The 22,424-nt window shown below is 40.3% G+C and overlaps 1 protein-coding gene and 1 pseudogene across 11 annotated transcripts in view; both read right to left on the reverse strand.

Moving 5' to 3' along the window:
- The window catches only part of LOC138843111 (guanylate-binding protein 4), a 90,448-nt gene that overhangs the window by 45,764 nt on the left and 22,260 nt on the right, over window positions 1–22,424 (reverse strand). For 4 of the 10 annotated variants that reach the window (XM_089300405.1, XM_070078107.2, XM_089300404.1 and 1 more), the window contains exons 8-10: window positions 21,834–22,046; window positions 16,893–16,995; window positions 16,391–16,584 (exon numbers count right to left, since the gene is read on the reverse strand). In XM_089300405.1, the coding sequence (XP_089156531.1) occupies window positions 16,391–16,584; window positions 16,893–16,995; window positions 21,834–22,046 (510 nt within the window). Of the gene's footprint in view, window positions 1–14,231; window positions 14,952–16,390; window positions 16,585–16,892; window positions 16,996–19,586; window positions 19,769–21,227; window positions 21,463–21,833; window positions 22,047–22,424 lie in introns of those variants that run through there. The other 6 variants (XM_070078109.2, XR_016210940.1, XR_016210939.1 and 3 more) reach the window with 6 other exon arrangements.
- On the reverse strand, window positions 6,313–9,092 carry LOC138850614 (hyaluronan-mediated motility receptor pseudogene; annotated as a pseudogene). The gene has a single exon (XR_016210944.1). The product of XR_016210944.1 is annotated as a hyaluronan-mediated motility receptor pseudogene (transcript).

Genomic DNA, 22,424 nt, shown 5'->3' on the forward strand with positions numbered 1-22,424 from the left:
AGGCAGCTGTGTAAAAGCTGTTTTCTTCTCTCCCAGCGCCATATTGTGGGAGAGCAGATGCATAGAATAAGTCTTAATTCCAGTAACTTAGTCTAGTCCGAATTGCTCCCCACAACTTTGTTACCCCCACAGGTCCTCTCAAGACCTTCAACTAATGCTGCCAGTTCCCCCGTCCAGAAACTCCAAGCCTCTGATTTGTTCTGTTCTTAAAATACTGGTTAAGCTCATGGATCTGCCCTTGTTTGAGTATCCTATTCCATATGAGCCCCACCATACATATTCATATAGCAAATTTGCATTACGTTTCTCCTTTTTATCAATTTAATGTCAGTTCTTTTCAGACTATATTGTCAGAGCTCAGGGATATGGGAGAAAACTCTGGAACTCCCCAGCAAATAGTAGAAGAAAACTGTTGATGTTTGAGTAACATTTGTTTTCCACACCTTTAAGGGAAATCGATGGCATTAATCCTAGGGGAATCTATTACAAATAGTCACTATAGTCACTATAAAAGGATCTGATCTGTCCAAAGTAGTGTGAGTTTTCATCCTGAGTGGCAGAACACTGATACTTATGGACTTGGTTCTGCTTATTGATTAATAAGGCAGTTTTTCCTTCTTTCATACATTTTTATGTAAAAAATATTTGTTGTCAAAACTTGTCAGTTATCAATAACCACAAAGAAGTAAATTTATTACTTATCCACAAAATGATTTTCCATAAGAACAAAAGATATCTATAGATTAAAATTGGCTATATATGGGTGGAGGATAATTCAATTTCTGGTACATAAATGTTTTCTATTTACCAATACTTATAACTCAATCACAAAACCAAAAATCTATAAGAAAGTATAATGCAAAACTAATGGTATTTCTATTAGGTGAAAGTAGAGGCTATTTTTTATTTTTGTATTTTCTTGGAAACTGTAATGTCCTATGACTGAGTTATCCCCTGATCAGAGCAAAATACAAATACAGCAAGAAAGAAATTTCCCATTGAAAATAAAATCACATTTTCAGAAATAATATTCATCTAAGTGTTGAGTATTGTAATCTATTGGTCATTTCTTTTTTTTTTTTTTTTAAGGGAAAGGGTTTATTGGGGAACAACCTACAGACCAGAATGAAGGGGCGGTGAAGGAAAAAGGGAGGGAGATTGTAAGAGAGAGAGACAGAGAGGAGAAGAGCTAGCAAGGAGAGAAGACAAAGCAGAGAAGAGGAGAGAGGAGAGCAGAGCCAAGAGCCCAGAGGAGGAGGCTAGAGAGAGGAACCGAGAGAGAGAGCAGGAGAGAAGGACTGAGAGAGAGCAGGAGAGAAGGGCCAGGAGAGAGCACGTGTTCAGGAACAGGCCCTTTTAAAACTTTGCCTGAGGGCGGGCAGGGAAGCAGGAACATTAAGATGGGGGTGGAGCCTGGCTCAGGTAGCTGGGCCATGCGGCCAACTGCGCCAGTTTCCTAACATTCCCCCCTTTTGTTTTTTTATAAAGCAAGGTTTGTATGGGATTACATTAGTCCCAAAAGTCCAAGAGGGGTAGAGGGACGATGATCTGTCTTTAGAGCTACTTCCTGCTGACATGGGGCAATGTCTCAGGCCGCTGTCTCCTGGGTGGGGAGCCGAGTATATCCCTGTAGCAGCATTTGGTTGACTGCCTGGTTGCTGAAGGCCTTTGTTTGTTCCATTATCACCTGCTGTAAACACTTAGACATTCTTAGTATAGAAGACAGGGTGAGAGTAGTAATCAATGATCCTAAGAGTAGCATTAGCCAGGTAATGAAAGGATTTTATAGAGGAGAGGAAGTGTAGGGGGGGTCTCTGGACCCTTGTGAGGACAGTTTGATGGATGTGGCTTAAACCTGATTCCAGCCAAGACTGGGAGAAAGGCCACTTTTGCAGGTAGTGGGGTTTGTCTGTAGAGAAATTTTGACACACAGGTTGGGAGTAGAGCCATTGGTGGTAGAGTAGAGGCTATGGTTACAAAGGAATGAGGCTCAAGTGGGCTAGATACAGAGGACAGAGTTGTTACTAGAGAACCTAAGAAAGGTGCTATCTGAGCTACAATTAAGTTTTCTGATTGAGAGGCAAATAGAACCTGACAGAAGGGGCTTGAAAATAATCAGGTGGGCTTTAAAGCCTTGTAAATTATGAGGCTCAGACTCATCTATCTCATCATATAGCCTACATCCTAAGGGAGGTGTGAACCTCCTTGGGGAAGGCACCCTGTTGACTTCCATTACCTGCCAGCTGAGTCCTTTTGCAGAACAGCCCTCTGCCAGAGCACTGGATTGGAAAGAGAGGGAGCCAGAGAAAAGTACAGGTCATTTATTTCTTAGACTAGACTTCTCTCTTTGTTTCGTTTTACAGAAACAGAGGCAGAGAGAGAGAGAGAGAGAGAGCGTGCTTCAGTCCTCTGGTACACTCCCCAAATGGCTGCACCAGCTGGTGCTGGGCCATGTTGAAGTCAGGAGCCAGGAGTTTCTACAGGATCTCCCATGTGGGTGCAGGGGCCCAAAGATTTGGGCCATCTTCCACTGCTTTCCCAGGCACATTAGCAGGGAGCTGGATCAGAAGTAGAGGAGCCAGGATTCAAACCACTGCCCATATGGGATGCCCATATGGCACTGTAGGATGCAGCTTTACCTTCTGTGTTACAGCACAAACCCCTAGACTAGATTTCAATAAGCCATTATACACAGAGTCCGTCAAACATTAGTGTTCAACTTCATGCAGTTATTATGTAAATGTAGGTCATGTGAGAGGATTTAATTGAGAAGGTGGATTGACTTCAACTCCTTGGTTCAGACAGAAGTTGAAGCATTTCAAGGGCGACTCAACATGTTTTACTCTGTTGGGCAAATAAGAAAACAGAGCATTATGACAATGAAAAATTGCACCTGGGGAAAATTTCAGTTAATGCCTCTGGTACCTTACTTCATGTTAGCTGCCATTGTCTTACTCCATTTGTACCAGTAACTAGATATTGAAAACCTTCTGGCTTTTAACATGTATACAACTGACATATATTCCTCACTGTTCTGGAGCCTGGGAAGTGTGGGATAAAGACACCACCCTTTAGAGATTCAGTGTTTTGTTCATAAACAGCATTTTTCATCAAGTGGTCCCTTGGCAGATGGGAATAATTCTGGACTCTCTTAGTCACTTAAGAACACTAATCTTTTGAGGGCTCCTCCCCATGACTTATTCACTTACTGAAGGTTCAGCTTCAGAAAACATCACATTGGAAGATGTTTTTCAGCATATGAATTTTGAGGGTACATAAACATTCAGTTTATTGTACAGAATGAACTATTTGCTATGGATGCTTAATAACCGAGTCAGATTTAAACCCAGTGGATGGTTCATAAACATGTGAATTGCATTAACATTTTCTGATCACGTTACATGTTAGTGATTCAGCTAAAGAAACACTCATTACTATATTGACAACAAATGGTTGGCTAATGACCTTCAGACACAATGAAGTCAGTGGAACCTGAAGTGTGTGATAGCTTATAATAAATCCCAGATCCCTTTTATGAATATATCATGTATGACAAGCCAAAGAGCTCATGGCAGCTGTGCTATGTTCCAGGGATTGCCATTGCTGCCTCCAGAGAGGATTCTTCCCCTGATCTAACATCAAGGACAGAGAATCTGCACAGAAACTCACTGCGTCCACAGAGGAACAGTCTTTGCTTCGCAGAAAGGAGATCAGGCCAGCATGCACACAGATTGGTTCCAAGTCCCTGCTTTCTGCTTCCATTAAAGTCTGCATCTGTGGCATGGTTTAATCTGACTGAAGAGCAGAATGAATCAGGGACTTCTGTTTCCTGGGTTGTGCATTTCTTGAAAATATTTCTTGCAACCTCTGAAAGAGCTATGCACTATCTTTTTTATGATTTATTTCATTTATTTGAAAGGGAGGGAGGTGTCTGGACCAGGCTGAAACCAGGAGTCTGGAAATCCATGGGGGCCTGCCAGGTGGGTGGCAGTGACTTAAGTGCTTGGACCATTTTCTGCTGCTTTCCCAGGCACATGCATCAGAGGGAGGTGGATTGAAGTGGGGGCCCCTAGACTTGAACATGCATTCTTCCAAGGAATGATAAATCGACTGCTTCCAACACTGGCATCTCATATGGGTGCTAGTTTGGATCCTGGCTTCTGTACTTCTTATCCAGCTCCCTGCTAAAGGCCTGGGAAAAGCAGCACAGATGGCCCAAGTGCTTGGGCCCCTGCCCCCCACATGGAAGATCTGGATGAAGTTCTGGGCTCCTGGCTTTTGCCTGGCCCAACCCTGAATATTGTGCTTTATGTGTAGCTAACGATCAAATGGAGGATGTTTTTTCCTGTCTTTCCATTCTGCTTCTATAACACTTTCAAATAAATAAATATTTAAATATATAAATAAATTAATTCTGTGATAGTTTTTCAAGCTCAGCTCACTTGGGTGAAATGTTGTGTTACAGGTGAAAAGCAGTGGAGATAAGATTACCTTGGTTTTTTGTCTCACATGGAAAAAGAATTTCTCAAGAGAATAGCAAGATTTATTTAAGTCAGAGATCTCCAGCCAGAGTGGCCTGAAGGGGGCGCTTTAAGAGGGGAAAAACCTGTAGGGACTGGTGGTAATGGGGTGTTTAGCACAATTTGGGGGAAGAAAATACCTTGACAATCAAGTTGACATTCAGTTACAAGGCAGGGACAAAACCCACAAAAAGACATGATCTATAATTTTATTTGCCAAGGGATGGAATAAATAACTTGCTTTTACAGTAAACTGTGAACACAGAAGGATAGAATCAGCACTCTTTTGATATTCTCGTGGTAAAATTGGAAGCTCCCAGGGAGTGGGTTGGCAGGCACTTTTGACCTTACTGAAGGTAACTCTTTTATGCAAAGCAAGCATTTTACACACTAAATTTCTACCAGGAGCACCCATCTGACTTATTCCTTTTAGGCCTCTGGGACTTTCGCATTAAGATAACCATCATTTCTGATAACAACAAGATCATTAGACTTTTGTAATTTTTGGACATTTGTATCAGTAGCATTTTGCACTATCATAACTTAAAATTTGGCACCAGTTCACATCTTGACAGTACCTTTAATGTAATCCAAATGGCCTTGTTAGTTGGTATCTCTACAGGATGAGAGATATACCCTTTGATATTCCCAGGAACCCAACTGGACATATCAAAGTCCAAAGAATTTGGAACTTTGGTTTTTTTGAATGTCTTTCAAAGATGCCAAGAAGGTTTAAAATATCTGGTATAAACAGAATCCTTTAACATCATGACACAATATAGACCAGATTTGAGCATCATTACAAAATGATTATTCAAAGATTTCAGAATGAGTACATATATTCAAACAAACCATAACTCTTTCAATAAGGAAAACTCAGCTGTTTTTAAACAATTAGAACTTGAGGAGAGACAGAGAGCACAATAGATTACTTCAACAAAGCACAAAATCTGTCTCTTTGATCATCCCAAAACTCAGAAATAAAACCTTATATATTAGAGTTAGCACATGGTATCATCCCATAACTTGGAACAATTTTAATAATGTCAGAGGTAGGGAAGAGAAAATAGCTTACTGGACCTGGCTAGAAAACTGATGAAGAGTCACCAATTCAACAAAAACTATTAAAAGGAGATGCTTCAGTTTTTAAACAGATTTTTAAGTTTATTTCAAACTAACATATGTATTGCACAAATATGTATTACTAACATATTACATACATATGTATTACTAATATATGTATTGCAACAACCTCATTGTTTTAGCATAGGGTCAAATTCCAACTCTATGTCAAAGAAAAGTAGATTAATAGCTTTTGTATACAAAAATTTCTTTCTTTCATAACCTTCTGTGATTTCCTGACATCTTCTGCAGCTTACATAAACCTTTCTATCTTTTCCATTCCAATCTAGAGTAAATGAGCCATTAGGATAAAGTAATTCTTACTTCACTTTAAACCATGTCCTTAGGTACTCTAAACATAGTCTTTAAAGAAAAGTCTCTTCCCTTCTTAACTTTCCATACCAGGAACACATTTTATTTGTGACCTTTTTCCATCTGCTTATTTCCTTGATTTACATTTTGAAATAACCCTTTAAAGATCTCTAAATTAAGATGACATTTTATAAATAAGATAACACACTGAATTTCAACCTTAGTTACTTTCAAGCAATGTTGAACTATTTTTCAGACAATTTATAAAAGCGTATTTATTAACAAACCCAAATAGATTTTCCACAGAAAATGAGCTGCTGAGAGTACTAAAGTTTACATTTAGACATATTTCTCTCATTTACATTTACCCAATTTACATTTTTTAAAACACCCATTAAAATATAATAGTAACAACAATATCATCATCAATAATCATAATAAATTAATCTTCAACAGGTTTTTCAGATGTTGCATTATTTCTTGATTCTCCATAGGAGCTCAGCAGCAGTTTGCATTGCCTTCTTTTAATGCAGTTTTCATGGCAAAATTTTCTTTACTTTCATGATGAAAAGCCTTTGAAGGATCAAAGTGTCTGATATCCAGAACTTTATTCAATTCCTCCTGAAGTTTTCTCTCATTTTGTCTTCTTTTAGCAAGCTGAGAGCAGAGTTTCATCACCTCCGATTTTAGTTGGCTATTTTCACCTTTTAGTTTCTCAACATGCTTGATTTTTTGCTTCAGATTCTGATGACCCAATAATGTAGCATATGAATCTCTTAATTTATTTAGCTGTTCCTGAGCTGCACCATGTTCACTCAACAATGCCTGTTTCTCTGCTTCAAATGCATCCAGTTGTAGCTGAAAAGGTTTTGTTTTCTTGTACAATTCTTCATAAAGGAGACACCACTTATTAACTTCATCAGTTATTCTTCCATTATATTTCCTTTTTCAGCTTTCCTTGATTCTTCCTCTTCTAGATGTTTCTTAAAGTCTTCATTTTGTTGCTTGAGTTGATTCTGCAATTCAGTTATTTTTTATCAGAAGAAACTGTGATTTCTTAATTTCTGCTTCCTTAAGTTCTGACTTGGTCTGTAGATCTAGAAGCATCCTTGCATATTCTTGATTAGCATTCTCAGTTGCCAATAACTGATGTTGAACATCTTTTGCACTTTTTTCAGCCTAGGCCACTTTTTCTTGTAGTGCTGAGTTCTCCAGTTTATATCTCACTAGCTATTAATCTTTTGTAGCTTTCAAATTGAGCAGTAACATCTTTAAGGTTTTGCATTGTATTATTATATGTTTCTTGTAAAAGCAAGGTGGCTTGAGAGTGATCAATATTACTCTTCTGAAGTTCAGCTTCTTTCCCTTTTAGGTTTTCTTTTAAGAGTTTTAGTTCTGCATTTGAAGATTGTGCTTCTTCTTCCAACTGCTTGACTAGCTTTTCAGTTTGTTCTTCCTTTTGCTGTAACTTATCCAACTCATCCAGTGCTTGCCTTGATTGTTCCTCAAAGACATTCCTCTCATACATCTATCTGAATTAAGGTCAAAATTACATTTATTTGGAATTCTACTCCTTTTTATCAAACTCCAGGTAGAAATCAGTGACGTAAACCATGGACTGCAAAATCCACTTTAGGGGGCTGACAAGAGCTGATTATCCATTGCTGTTAAACCAAGTTATAAAACAAGCTCAGCAAGATAAAATGCAAAATTTGTAGGTAGTGATCTTAAAACTTATGTCCCACTGTAGCTGAAACCAATTTTTGTATGTAAGGTTGTTATTTACAAAAGATATCTATTTAGATTTAAGTTGAATTTTAGTCTTGTTTTCTATTTACCCAAAAACACCCTTAGGACAATGATGTTTAGTCGACAGTCTGCTTCTTAGGACTGCCTCTGAAGCAAAAATTTCAGGCAGTTGCAAGACAGGTCCCATGAGTGACTGTGGGCTAGGGGCCAAGGTGCCAGGGACAAGAAGTGCACTGGAGATTGTTCACCATTACATTAGGTTTAATGGGAGAGGACATCCATCAGAGCAGATGGGCACCCTCCAGAGAAATGCCTGAGGACGAATATTGGGTGGGCGGAGCCAAGATGGCAGAATAGTGAGGGTGCACACTAATAGTCCGGGAAAAGATAGTTTAATAAAAGTGGAGTTATGGTAGCCTCAGGAAAAGGATCAGGGAAAAATTGCAGAGGAAACTCTTCTGGATCTAGTGGCTGTGACTCGGAGGACCTACGGGGAGAGTAAGGCAGCCCACTGCGTGGAAGCCAAGCCACGGGAGCCGCCGGACCCACCAGACCCGCTGGAGCTGCAGAGTCTGTGCGCCAGCCCTGGACGGGGAGGTGAGACAAAAACCTCTCAGTAACCCGAGACATTGGCGGGGAAAGACAGAAAGAGCCTGCAGAGATCAAGGCCTGAAACCCCATTGGGGAAAGTTCACCAGGCTGGCTGGAGGAAAGAAAAAAATCGAATAAATAAGGAGAACTGGCAGGGACATTTAGCCTCTCTCTCCACTCACCTTACAAAGCTGAGCAAGACAAAGGGAAGGCGCATTTTAGGTAAGTAAAGCGGTGCGCGCCATTTTGTATATGTAAAGCGGGTGCCCCTCATTAGCCAAGCAGAAAAACCTGACTCTGGTAAGCAAATGAATACCCACAGGGGCCACATTAAATACATCAACTACTCTCAATTCCACTCAGCTGTGTGGAATTACTTCCCAACTGAGTCAAAAAAAAAAAAAAAAAAACAGAGAGAGAGAGAGAGAGCAAGAGAACAATCAGGGTGAATCACCTTTGGCACACCCTTAACCCTGAAGAACCAGAGCTCTCTGGCCACACCCATCACAGCCTCTAAGGATCCATCAAAAGCAGACAGTCCTCTTAATTTAGAGTCACAGTATAACAAGAAAAAAAACAAAGAATATCTCCAATATGCCAAACAAACGCAAAAGCCGAGGTAACAAGAACAAGGAAGACACTATGATGCCCCCAAATGAAATAGACACCCCAATTCAAGATTATGAAGATGATGAGATAGAAGAAATACAAGAAGCAGATCTCAAAACATTGATAAGAACATTAAGAAGTTCTCAAAAACAAATTCTCGAACTACAGAAATCCTTAATAGACAAACAGAAAATCTCTCTCGTGAAAATGCAAGATTAAGGAGGAATTAAAACGAAATGAAACAACTAGTAGAACATGAAACTGTGATAGTGACGAGAAATCATAATGAAATGAAGAATTCAATAGATCAAATGACAAACACATTAGAGAGCCTTAAAAACAGAATGGGTGAAGCAGAAGGGAGAATATCAGACTTAGAAGACAGAGCACAGGAAAATATACAATCAAACCAAACAAAAGAAGAGGACCCAAATCTAGTAGGAGAAGAGAAATAATTAAAATCAGAGAAGAAATCAACAGGATTGAATCAAGAAAAACATTACAAAAAGTCAGCCAAACAAGGAGCTGGTTTTTTGAAAAATAAACAAAATTGACACCCCATTGGCCCAACTAACTAAAAAAAGAAGAGAAAAGACCCAAATCAATAAAATCAGAGGTGAAAAAGGAAACATAACAACAGCCACCACAGAAATAAAAAGAATCATCAGAAATTACTACAAGGACTTGTATGCCAGCAAACAGGAAAATCTATCAGAAATGGATAGATTCCTGGACACATGCAATCTACCAAAATTGAACCATGAAGACATAGAAAACCTAAATAGACCCCTAACTGAAACAGAAATTGAAACAGTAATAAAGGCCCTCCCAACAAAGGAAAGCCCAGGACCAGATGGATTCATTGCTGAATTCTACCAGACATTTAAAGAAGAACTAATCCCATTTCTTCTCAAACTATTCAGAACATTCGAAAAAGAGGGAATCCTCCCAAATTCTTTCTATGAAGCCAGCAACATCTTAATCCCTAAGCTGGAAAAAGATGCAGCACTGAAAGAAAATTATAGACCAATATCCCTGATAAACATAGACACAAAAATCCTCAATAAAATTCTCGCCAATAGAATACAACAACACATCAGAAAGATCATCCACCCAGACCAAGTGGGATTCATCCCTGGTATGCAGGGATGGTTCAACATTCACAAATCAAACAATGTGATTCACCACATTAACAAACTGCAGAAGAAAAACCATATGATTATCTCAATAGATGCCGAGAAAGCATTCGATAAAATTCAACACACTTTCATGATGAAAACTCTAAGCAAATTGGGTATAGAAGGAACATTCTCAATATAATCAAAGCAATTTATGAAAAACCCACGGCCAGCATCTTATTGAATGGGGAAAATTTGGAAGCATTTCCACTGAGATCTGGCACCAGACAGGGATGCTTACTCTCACCACTGCTATTTAACATAGTTCTGGAAGTTTTAGCCAGAGCCATCAGACAAGAAAAAGAAATTAAAGGGTTGCAAATTGGGAAGAAAGAACTCAAATTATCCCTCTTTGCAGACGATATGATTCTTTACTTAGGGGACCCAAAGAACTCTACTAAGAGACTATTGGAACTCATAGAGGAGTTTGGCAAAGTGGCAGGATATAAAATCAATGCACGAAAATCAACAGCCTTTGTATACACAAGCAATGCCACGGCTGAGAAAGAACTGCTAAGATCAATCCCATTCACAATAGCCACAAAAACAATCAAATACCTTGGAATAAACTTAACCAAGTATGTTAAAGATCTCTACGATGAGAATTACAAAATCTTAAAGAAAGAAATAGAAGAGGATACCAAAAAATGGAAAAATCTTCAATGCTCAAGGATTGGAAGAATCAACATCATCAAAATGTCCATTCTCCCAAAAGAAATGTACAGATTCAATGCGATACCAATCAAGATACCGAAGACCTTCTTCTCAGATCTGGAAAAAATGATGCTGAAATTCATATGGAGACACAGGAGACTTCGAATAACTAAAGCAATCTTGTACAACAAAAACAAAGCCAGAGGCATCACAATACCAGATTTCAGGACATACTACAGGGCAGTTGTAATCAAAACAGCATGGTACTGGTACAGAAACAGATGGATAGACCAATGGAATAGAATTGAAACACCAGAAATCAATCCAAACATCTATAGCCAATTCATTTTTGATCAAGGATACAATACCAATCCCTGGAGTAAGGACAGTCTATTCAATACATGGTGCTGGGAAAATTGGATTTCCACATGCAGAAGCATGAAGCAAGACCCCTACCTTTCACCTTACACAAAAAATCACTCAACATGGATTAAAGACTTAAATCTATGACCCGACACCATCAAATTACTAGAGAGCATTGGAAAAACCCTGCAAGATATAGGTACTGGCAAAGACTTCTTGGAAAATACCCCAGAGGCACAGGCAGTCAAAACCAAAATTAACATTTGGGATTGCATCAAATTGAGAAGTTTCTGTACTTCAAAAGAAACAGTCAGGAAAGTGAAGAGGCAACTGACAGAATGGGAAAAAGTATTTGCAAACTATGCAACTGATAAAGGGTTGATAACCAGAATCTACAAAGAAATCAAGAAACTCCACAACATCAAAACAAACAACCCACTTAAGAGATGGGCCAAGGACCTCAATAGACATTTTTCAAAAGAGGAAATCCAAATGGCCAACAGACACATGATATGCCTGACGAGGAGAATCTGATAGGTGACAGAATAAAGGGCAGTGACCTAAAGAGGCTCCTGTAAGAGCCTGTGTAGAGGCAAGCCAGAGGGAGAAAAATTGGAAGCCCTGCATAGAGATAATAACTTTATACTCCAGACTAAATTCCATTCAATTTTCATTTTATTTTTATTCTTATTTCATTTTTTAATTGTTCATTTATTTATTTGAAAGCAGAGAGAAAAGGAAACACCATTCACCTTCCGATTCTTTCCCCAAATACCTGCAATCGCTGGCAACCATGTGCCAGGCAGTTGATCAATACTCCCTTAAATGATGAGGACCCCATAATGTGAGCCATCACCTGTTACCAGGGTGCACAGCAGCATGAAGCTGGAATCAGGAGCAGAAAAGAGACTCAATCCCAGTCACTACAACACAGCATTGGGATGTCCACAAGGTTTTTTTTTTTTTTTTTTTTTTTTTTTTTTTTGCCCTATATTGGAGTACTTGGATTTGATTCCCAATCCGACTTTTGACTCCAGTTTCCTGCTAATGCAGACTCTGGGAGGCAGCAGTGATGGCTCAAGTAATAGTGCTCCTGCTATCTATGTAGGAGACCTGCATTGTCTTCCCATCTCCCAGCTTTGGCCTAAGGCCAGCTCCCCCTACTCCCAGCCCCCATTATTGTGGGCATTTTGAGGAGTGAACCAACCAGTATTCATCATACTTGCTTTAAAATCTTCATCTGATTATTCAACACCCCTGCCATAGTTGTTTCTAATGCTTGCTGTCTTCAAACTGTGATTTTTTGCCTTTTAGTAGGTTTATATTTTTTCTCAGACATAATGTATCAGGTCAAGGAACTGCTGCAGATAGGTGTTTTTTTAACTTTTATTTAATGAATAATAATTTGCAAAGTACAGCTTATGGATTACAATGGCTTCCCCCCCATAACGTCCCTCCCACCCGCAACCCTCCCCTTTCCCACTCCCTCTCCCCTTCCATTCACATCAAGATTCATTTTCGATTCTCTTTATATACAGAAGATCAGTTTAGCATATATTATGTAAAGATTTCAACAGTTTGCTCCCACATAGAAACACAAAGTGAAAAATACTGTTTGAGTACTAGTTATAGCATTAAATCTCAATGTACAGCATACTAAGGACAAAGATCCTACATGAGGAGTAAGTGCACAGTGACTCCTGTTGTTGACTTAACAAATTGACACTCTTGTTTATGGCATCAGTAATCACCCTAGGCTCTTGTCATGAGCTGCCAAGGCTATGGAAGCCCCCTGAGTTCACCGACTCTGATCATATTTAGATAAGGTCATAGTCAGAGTGGAAGTTCTCTCCTCCCTTTAGAGAAAGGTACCTCCTTCTTTGATGACCCATTCTTTCCACTGGGATCTCACTCGTGGAGATCTTTCACTTAGGTCATTTTTTTTTTTTGCCAGAGTGTCTTGACTTTCCATGCCTGAAATACTCTCATGGGCTTTTCAGCCGGATCCGCATGCCTTAAGGACTGATTCTGAGGCCAGAGTGCTGTTTAGGACATCTGCCATTCTATGAGTCTGCTTTGTTTTTTTGTTCTAGTACTAGTGGTTGAACTCTGTAATTAACACACAATTATTCTTCGGTGTTTAAATTTTAGCTGAAAAGTGATCCCTGCTAGGAATTTGGAAAACATTATGCTGAGTGAAATAAGCCAGTCCCCAAGGGACAAATATCATATGTTCTCCCTGATCGGTGACAACTAACCGAGCAACAAAAAGGAAACCTATTAAAGTGAAATGAACACTATGAGAAACGGTGACTTGATCAGCCCTTGCCCTGACTGTTGATGAACAACTTAATACGTTATCCCTCTTAGTATTTTTTTGTTGTTCTTTGTTCTACTTAATACTCTTGGTTGAATACTGTAATCAATACACAGTTATTCTTAAGTGTTGAAACCTAACTGAAAAGTGATCGCTATTAAATATAAGAGTGAGAATAAGAGAGGGAAGAGATGTGCAATCTGGGACATGCTCAAGCTGACTTGCCCCAAACGGTAGAGTTAGAAACATACCAGGGGATTCCAATTCAATCCCATCAAGGTGGCATGTACCAATGCCATCCCACTAGTCCCAGTGATCAATTTCTGTTCACAATTGATCATAATGATAGGACTAAGAGTCAAAGGGATCACATAAACAAGACTAGTGTCTGCAAATACTAGCTGATAGAATAAAAAAGGGAGAGAATGATCCAACATGGGAAGTGAGATACACAGCAGACTCATAGAGTGTCTTAACTCCAGACCAAATGTCCGTCCTCTTTTTTCTTTTAATTTTAGCTTTGTCCCACTTTCACTTTACTAATTATAGAGTACTCCTCTGAAAGTACATTCCATATTTATTATTTACATTAAACAGCTGTCAAGTCTTGGCATTACGATGATGCTGCAACCAACAGATTAGTACATACACACCACTTCAACTTGGGTATACAGGTCTATGAAAGAAATTTCAAAAAGTGCAATTGGTGTATAAAAAGTCACCTACATTTTAATATTTTATACATAATTGTAAGAGTGACACTCACTCTAGCAATTATAAGCAACTCCCAATTTCCAAAATTCCTTGCTTTCTCAGTGTGCTCTTAAAGCTATTTTTCCTTGCCCTGTATAAAATTGAAAAATGAACCACATAATTTTACTTTGCATATCTTTTATTATCATTAAATTTAAGCATTTCACTCTTTATTTTGGCTATTTAGAAAATGTGGTTGCTGTTCTAAACTCATTGATAATCAAGGACTCATCACAGCTTAAATATCTCCATCTGGAGCACAAATTGTGCTTTTTTCTTCACCTTGCCATGCACTTTAGCTTCATACAAATTGTTTTTATGAACAATTTCATTTTATTTCAATTGACATCCCAATTCATCATAATGATTCAATAAAAATGGATTTTGTCTTTTTAGGATACAAAGCCCTGATATCCTTTAATCATTATATTTCATTTTTAAATATTTTAATGAAACTTCCATGATATACATACTTTTTACAATGAGCAATACCGTTATGCTCTTAAAATGAAGAAGAAAGCCCATTTTATATTTTCCTGCCCAGGAAATCTCAGCCTATACCCTTCTTAGAGTCACTCTTAATAGCCTTGAAATACCTGCATTTGACTGCCTATTCATTACAGTACCAAACAAAGCACCCGAGGTTACAAGAAGCGCTGAATACCACCCTTGTTCTTGTTCTTGATTTTTAATTGCTTCAATCTCTTCTGTTAGCCGATTGATCTCTTTATTTAGCATATCAGCTTCCTTTTTAAATCCTTCTGTAAGCATGTCTTTTTGAACCTATGAAATGGAAAGTCCACTTTTCAAACCCCTTTTCATTAAGCATAAGAATTTTACATTTAACTATGTCAGTATTTAGGCACATATGTCTATTTTTCTACCATTTTAGAGGTTTTTTATTTATTTTATTTTTTTAACTTTTATTTAATGAATATAAATTTTCAAAGTACAGAATATGGATTACAATGGCTTCCCCCCCATAACGTCCCTCCCACCTGCAACCCTCCCCTTTCCCACTCCCTCTCCCCTTCCATTCACATCAAGATTCATTTTCGATTCTCTTTATATACAGAAGATCAGTTTAGCATACATTAAGTAAAGATTTCAACAGTTTGCTCCCACACAGAAACATAAAGTGAAAAATACTGTTTGAGTACTAGTTATAGCATTAAATCTCAATGTACAGCACACTAAGGACAAAGATCCTAGATGAGGAGTAAGTGCACAGTGACTCCTGTTGTTGACTTAACAAATTGACACTCTTGGTTATGGCATCGGTAATCACCCTAGGCTCTTGTCATGAGCTGCCAAGGCTATGGAAGCCCCCTGAGTTCACTGACTCTGATCATTTTTAGACAAGGCCATGGTCAAAGCAGAAGTTCTCTCCTCCCTTCAGAGAAAGGTACCTCCTTCTTTGATGACCCATTCTTTCCACTGGGATCTCACTCGTGGAGATCTTTCATTTTGGTTTTTTTGTTTTAGAGGTTTTTTTGTGGAATTTGTCCTCCAACATAACCAGAAGTTTTGACTTGAATAGGAGAAAATTCATGGTTTAACTTTTGTGAAATTTCCTTAGCACCTTTTCCCCAGGGGAAAGTGGGGAGTTTTGTATAGGGACAAAGAAAGCTCATTGGGAAAGAATGTGGATTAAATTCTAATTGGCTCTCATTTCCATGAGGTGGCACAGCTGAGCTCATCTAGCAACTAGTGAGAAGTGCTGACACCACACAGGACAGTGCTTATCAAACCCCACGCTGGGACAAAGGATGTATGTTACTTTAGTCATAAAGGATGATCAGGCAGATCTGGAAACAATGGACCAGATTCAGAGTCCTCCATTTTCTCTCAGGTCAAATTTGATATTATCAGACCAGATAAACCTATTTCAGTCTCTTTGAGAGTTGTTCCAGAAATCTCAAGCACCAGTAGCTAAGGTCCCATTGAATAGGGCTTAGTGAGACCATCTCACAATTGGAGCAACAACTGCAGCCCCAAACCCAGGAGAATGTCATTTGTGTCTCCAAAGTCTAACACTCCAGAAAGGGCTGGAGTCTCCTAGATTTCCATGCTTCAGGGGGACCCAGGTGTATCTGAGGTTGCAGTGGGACAATTGTCTTTTAGGTTCCCTCTGGGATGACACCTGTGCTTGACATTGGGTCCCGCCCTTCCCAGGATCCAGAACACTGTCCCCCGGGGCACCGCCCAGCCCCCAGACTCACCTTCAGCTTGTGCTCCAGCATCCTCTCCTGCTCTCTGAGGAGGTCCTCCCTTTCCCGCTCCATCTTCTCCTTCAGTTGAGCGATGTTCTCCTGGAAGCTTCTCTCTTGAGCCTCCATCTTTTGCTGCATCTCCTGCTCCCCCTGTCTTAGCACTTCCCGTTCCTTCTCAGCGGCCTCCCTCTTGGCCTCCTCAGCTGTTTCACAAACATTAACAAGGGAAGAAAAACTGTTGAGTTCAAGAGCAGGCAGCTTTGATAGCAATGCTGCAAGTGGGAGGGGAAGATCTTCCCCTAAACAGGAAGGGGATGTTTCAGAATGTGCCAGAAAGGCACTGATTGGCTGGATGTGCAGCCCAACTGCCCTTGTTATTTTCAGGTTTAGCAGACCATGTGCTCAGTAGTCTGAGGAAGTCTCTTATTCCAGGAAAAACGTCTCCTTCAATTCACAGGAGTTCATCTCAGGAACCTCCCCACCCTCCTGTGAGCTGAGCCCGGCCCCGTACCTGCTAAGGCCTTCTCTCCAGCAGTGAGAGCCTTGTCTGCCTGCAGGATGGAGTTCTCTGCTGCTGCCTGAGACTGCAAGAAGGTCTGGAGCACCTCAGTTGCCTGGAAACCAGCAAGGAGGAAAAGTAGTTATGATGTGGAAATTACTGTGTTAAAAGTACAAATCTGACTGTGTATTTTCTGCATCATTCGTAGGGCCAGGGCTGAAACTCCAAGGTTTTTGTGAGGCATAGACACCCTGTGGAGCAGCCCCCTTTCCAGCAGCACCCTTTCCCGGGATGCTGCCCACCACCGTCCACAACCCTCAAGCACAGCCAACATAAAGCTTTTACTTTTTTGCAGTGAGGACATTAGTGATCTCCCTTACCAGAGTACAAGTGTGTGATATGTCAATTTCATTGTAAACACCCTGATGTATTGTGAAGTACAGAACGTATGCATCCCAGAATTGAATGTTTATAATTTCTGACCACTATATTCCTTTTGCATCTTTTCCCAGGCCTGGTAATCTTCATTTTACTCTCTGTTAACATGAGCTTGGCATTTCTTTTTCTTCCATATAAAAGTAAATCATGTAGTATTTGTCTTTCTGCATCTGTTTCATTTCACTTACCAAAATGTTCTCCATGTTTGTTCATATTGTCATAAATGAAACAATTTCTTTCTTTTAAAAACTTAATGATGTTCCTGTGTGTGTGTGTGTATCTGTGTGTGTGTAATCATATAGAATACTTTCTCCATACTTCATCCACTGATGGATACTGAGGCCGTTTCCTTATCTTGGCTGTTGCAAATGTTGCTGTATTGAACATAAGAGTATAAATATCTCTTCAACTTATTGATTCTATTTTCTTTGGAAATACATTCAGAAGGCCACTGAAAGCTATTAAAGTAAAAAAAACAAATTTGATAAAAATGTGGGATATAAAATAATCCATAGCACTAACTAGCTGTTTGAAAAGGAAAATAAAGAAGTAATTCCATTTACAAAAGCAAGATAAAACACTTAATAATACATTTTCAAGGTGTAGATCTGTACTCTGTAAATATTAGTCCAGTGATGAAAAGAAACTGAAGATAAAACAAATGGAGCATTACCTAATATTCATTGGTTAGAGGAATTAGTATTGTTAAAATGTCCATAGTATCCAAAATAGCATAAAGTTTCTGTGTTATCCTTATCAAAACTCTAATGACATATTTTACAGAAAATTACAGGAACTATCCCAAATTTCGTATGCAAGTGCAAAATACTGAGTATCCAAAAACAGTCTTGAACAACAAAAGCAAAACTTCAGGCATCCCCCACATGAATTCCAAGTCTACCACAAAGCAACAGCAGCTTTTTTTTTTTAAAGATTTATTTATTTATTTGAAAGTTAGAGTTACACACACACACACAGAGAGAGAGAGAGAGAGAGAGAGAGAGGTCTTCTATTCACTGGTTCACTCCACAATTGACCACAATGGCTAGAGCTGCGTTGATCTGAAGCCAGGAGCCAGGAGCTTCTTCCAGGTCTCCCACGTGGGTGCAGGGGCCCAAGGACTTGGGCCATCTTTCACTGCTTTCCCAGGCCATAGCAGAGAGCTGGATGGGAAGTGGAGCAGCCGGGTTTTGAACTACCGTCCATATGGGATGCCGGCACTTCAGGCCAGGGCGTTAACCAGCTGCGCCACAGCGCTGGCCCCTCTAGCAGCTTTAATACTGGCATAAGAACTGATACATGGGGAGCCATTGCTGTGGTGCAGTAGGTTAATCCTCCACCTGTGGCACTGGCATACCAAATGGGTGCTGGTTCTGGTCCCCACAGCTCCTCTTCCAATCCAGCTCTCTGTTATGGCCTGGGAAAGCAGTAGAAGATGGCCCAGGTGCTGAGGTCCCTGCACTCACATGGGATACCCAGAGGAATCTCTTGGCTCCTGGCTCCGAATCAGCCAGCTCCAGCCATTGCAGCCATTTGAGGAGTGAACCAGGAGGAAAGAAGACCTTTCTCTCTGTCTCTCAGTCTTACTGTTTGTAACTCTACCTCTCAAATAAATAAATAAAAATTTTTTCTAAAAAAACCTGATACATGGAACAGAAAAGAGAACCTGGAAATAATCCCATACATATACAGTAAACTAATTTGAATAAAGGGATCAGGAATATACATTAAGTAAAGAAGAGTCTCCTCATGAAATGCTGGGAAAACTGGATATACAAGAGTGAGTTTGGCCCTTATTTAACATCATATTGAAAAATCAGCTAAATACTAAAGATTGAAGACTTCAATGAAGACTGGAAAGCATAATACTCCTACAGGAAAAGATAAGAAAAAAGATGTTAGACAGTAGCCTTGACAGTGATTTTTTTGCCTTTATTGCTAAAAGCACAAGTAATAACAGCAAAAAGAAACAAGGAAACTATGTCAAATTAGAAAGTTCTTGCACATCTAAAGAAACAATCAGCAAAATGAAAAGGACATATATGGAATGGTAAGCTATATACCTCATAAGAGGCTGATATTGAAAATATATAAATATGTCCTACAAATCAATAGGAAGACACAAAATATCTGACTTAAAAATGGGCAAAGTGCACTTATAGACAATTCTCAAAAGGAGACACTCAAATGACTAACCACTATATAAAAACATGTTCAATGTTAATAATCATTTGGGAAATACATCAAACCATAATGAGATATCAGTTCACACCTGTTGGAGTGGCTACTATTTGGGATCACTGTTTTGGTGCAGTAAGTAAGGCCGCCACTTACAACTCTGGCATCCCATATCAGCACAACCGTTCACGTCCCAGTTGGTCTGCTTCCATTCTATCTCCATGCTAATGTGTCTGGAAAAACAGCAGAAGATGGCCCAAATACGTGGGTCCCTGCAATCCACAAGGGAGATTCAGATGGAATACCAGGCTCTTGGCTTAGCAAGGATCACCATGGCTGTTGTGAGCAGTTGGGGAGCTAACCGGCAGATGAAAGATCTCTTTCTCTCAAACTCTCCCTTCTCTCTGTTATTCTTTCAAATAAATAAAAATAAATCTAGCCGGCACCGCAGCTCAATAGGCTAATCCTCCGCCTTGCGGCGTCAGCACACTGGGTTCTAGTCCTGGTCGGGGTGCCGGATTCGGTCCCGGTTGCCCCCCTTCCAGGCCAGCTCTCTGCTGTGGCCAGGGAGTGCAGTGGAGGATGGCCCAAGTGCTTGGGCCCTGCACCCCATGGGAGACCAGGAGAAGCACCTGGCTCCTGCCATCGGATCAGCGCGGTGCGCTGGCCGCTGCGCACCAGCCATGGCGGCCATTGGAGGGTGAACCAACAGCAAAGGAAGACCTTTCTCTCTGCTCTCTCTCTCACTGTCCACTCTGCCTGTCAAAAAATAAATAAATCTACACTTTTTTAAAAAATGGCTATGATTTATGATTCAAAATTTAGGAAATATTAATAATGTAGAGAAAGGGGAACCCTTACACAACTGTTGGGGGAACATAAACTGGAACAATCATTACAGAAACAGAATGAAGATCCCAAAAAAGAAAAAAAAATTGAGTTTCTAGTGGCCAAGTAGATAGACCAGCCTTGTCAACTGGGCTGCTTGCTGTGTGGGTTAACAGAAGGCAAATTGTTAGTTTTTCTGTGCATGTTGTTCAATACCTGTATAATAGGGATGATGTTAGTACCTGATTTATAGTATTCTGGGAATTAAACTGATAATCCAATAAAATAACATAAAACTATACTTGGTATAGGGAGTGAATGTCATGAAGGTCGTCATCATCATCATTATTACTATCAGTGCACACCACTAGCATAACCAGATCCACGGCATGTCCACTTAGTATGAATTTGTCCACCCCAGATGAGATCATAATCATTTTGAAAATAGTTTTCTTCACTAAACACGAAGACTATCCTTTGTTTGAGAAAAAAAGAAAGAAAACTAAGCAAAGAAATGGTTCTCACAACTGGATTTCTGATTCGAGCTTCTCTCTGGGAAAAAAATATTTCTAGGTTACGTAGGAATATATAACTATATATGGATTTTTTTTTTGACAGGCAGAGTGCACACTGAGAGAGAGAGACAGAGAGAAAGGTCTTCCTTTGCTGTTGGTTCACCCTCCAATGGCCGGCGCGGCCGGCGCGCTGTGGCCGGCGCACCGCGCTGATCCGATGGCAGGAGCCAGGGACCTATCCTGGTCTCCCATGGGGTGCAGGGACCAAGCACCTGGGCCATCCTCCACTGCACTCCCTGGCCACAGCAGAGAGCTGGCCTGGAAGAGGGGCAACCGGGACAGAATCCGGCGCCCCAATCGGGACTAGAACCTGGTGTGTCAGCGCCACAAGGCGGAGGATTAGCCTAGTGATCCGCGGTGCCGGCTTATATATGGATCTTAAAATAGTATTTTTTTAAAAATGGCAGCATTAGCCTGTTTTCCATGATTCTAATGAAATCCTTGAAATGGGTTGATTTACAGAGGTGTATTTAGCTCACAGTCTGAAGGTTCAAGGACACATCACCAGCTTGAGCATGGCTCTGACCAACATGGCTCTGACTCTCACAGAAGACAGCATCAAACTAGAATGTGTAGAATGAAGATATTAGGTTGCCAGAGAGTCATTCAAGGATCAGCCCTGGTTTCTATAAAATATCCATCTCAGAATCAACTCAAGGTCCCATGGGAACTACGACTATAATCTCCTCTAAAGGCAGCCCCTAATGAACTAACATCCTCCCATTTGGCTCCATCTCCCAAAGTTCTCATCAACTCTCACGTGGCCACAGAGAGGGTGAGGACGATGTCTCAGAAACATCAACCCTGGAGGACTAATATCCAGAACATAGCAAATGTTTCCCTCCGCCGTGGTGCTGTGCTCCTCATTTTCAAAACAAGCACCAAAGATCCCACAACTCTACTCTGTTGACCAACTCTCCCCCCTATTCCTCACCTTCACTCCCTTCCTGGGCACCAGCTCATACTCCTCTTCAATCCTTTTTCTTGCTTCTAAGTAGAGACGGTGGCCTTCAGGCGCAGAGAAAACCCCTCTTGAAATACTTTCCATCAGGGACGCTGAGAGCCGTGTAAGCTCAGCCTGGCAGTATTTGACAGAGGCCTCTTCATTCTGCAGCAGGAAGTCTTCCTTTTTCTGCTCTGTGGTTTCCTGCCAGGGAAACGTAGGTTCACACATTAGAAAGGAATGAGTAGCAGGGAAGGTCCACCTGTGATACACGTGGCAGGAGGATTTGGACGGCCTCAGAGTGGACCAGAACAAAGAATGGACCTGCAGTCAGGAGACTTACTTCACTGTTACTTCTGGTCATTGCCTGTTTCACCTATGCAAAGCCACGTATTTCTCATGGGGGAGAGGCCCAGGCTCAATATCTGTAAATGAGGGTCAGAAGCCCTGAGCTCTGTGGTCCTTTAATAAATAAGAAGATTAACAGTAGCCTGGCCACCAAGACTAAGAATAGAAAGGTGAATTTTGACTGCAATTAAAATTTCCTCAGAGCATATGGATTGCTATAGACAGAAATTTATA

The sequence above is a fragment of the Oryctolagus cuniculus genome, chromosome 7, assembly GCF_051225735.1.
Source record: "Oryctolagus cuniculus isolate XC-2025 breed Fujian yellow rabbit chromosome 7, ASM5122573v1, whole genome shotgun sequence".
Lineage (NCBI taxonomy): Eukaryota > Metazoa > Chordata > Mammalia > Lagomorpha > Leporidae > Oryctolagus > Oryctolagus cuniculus.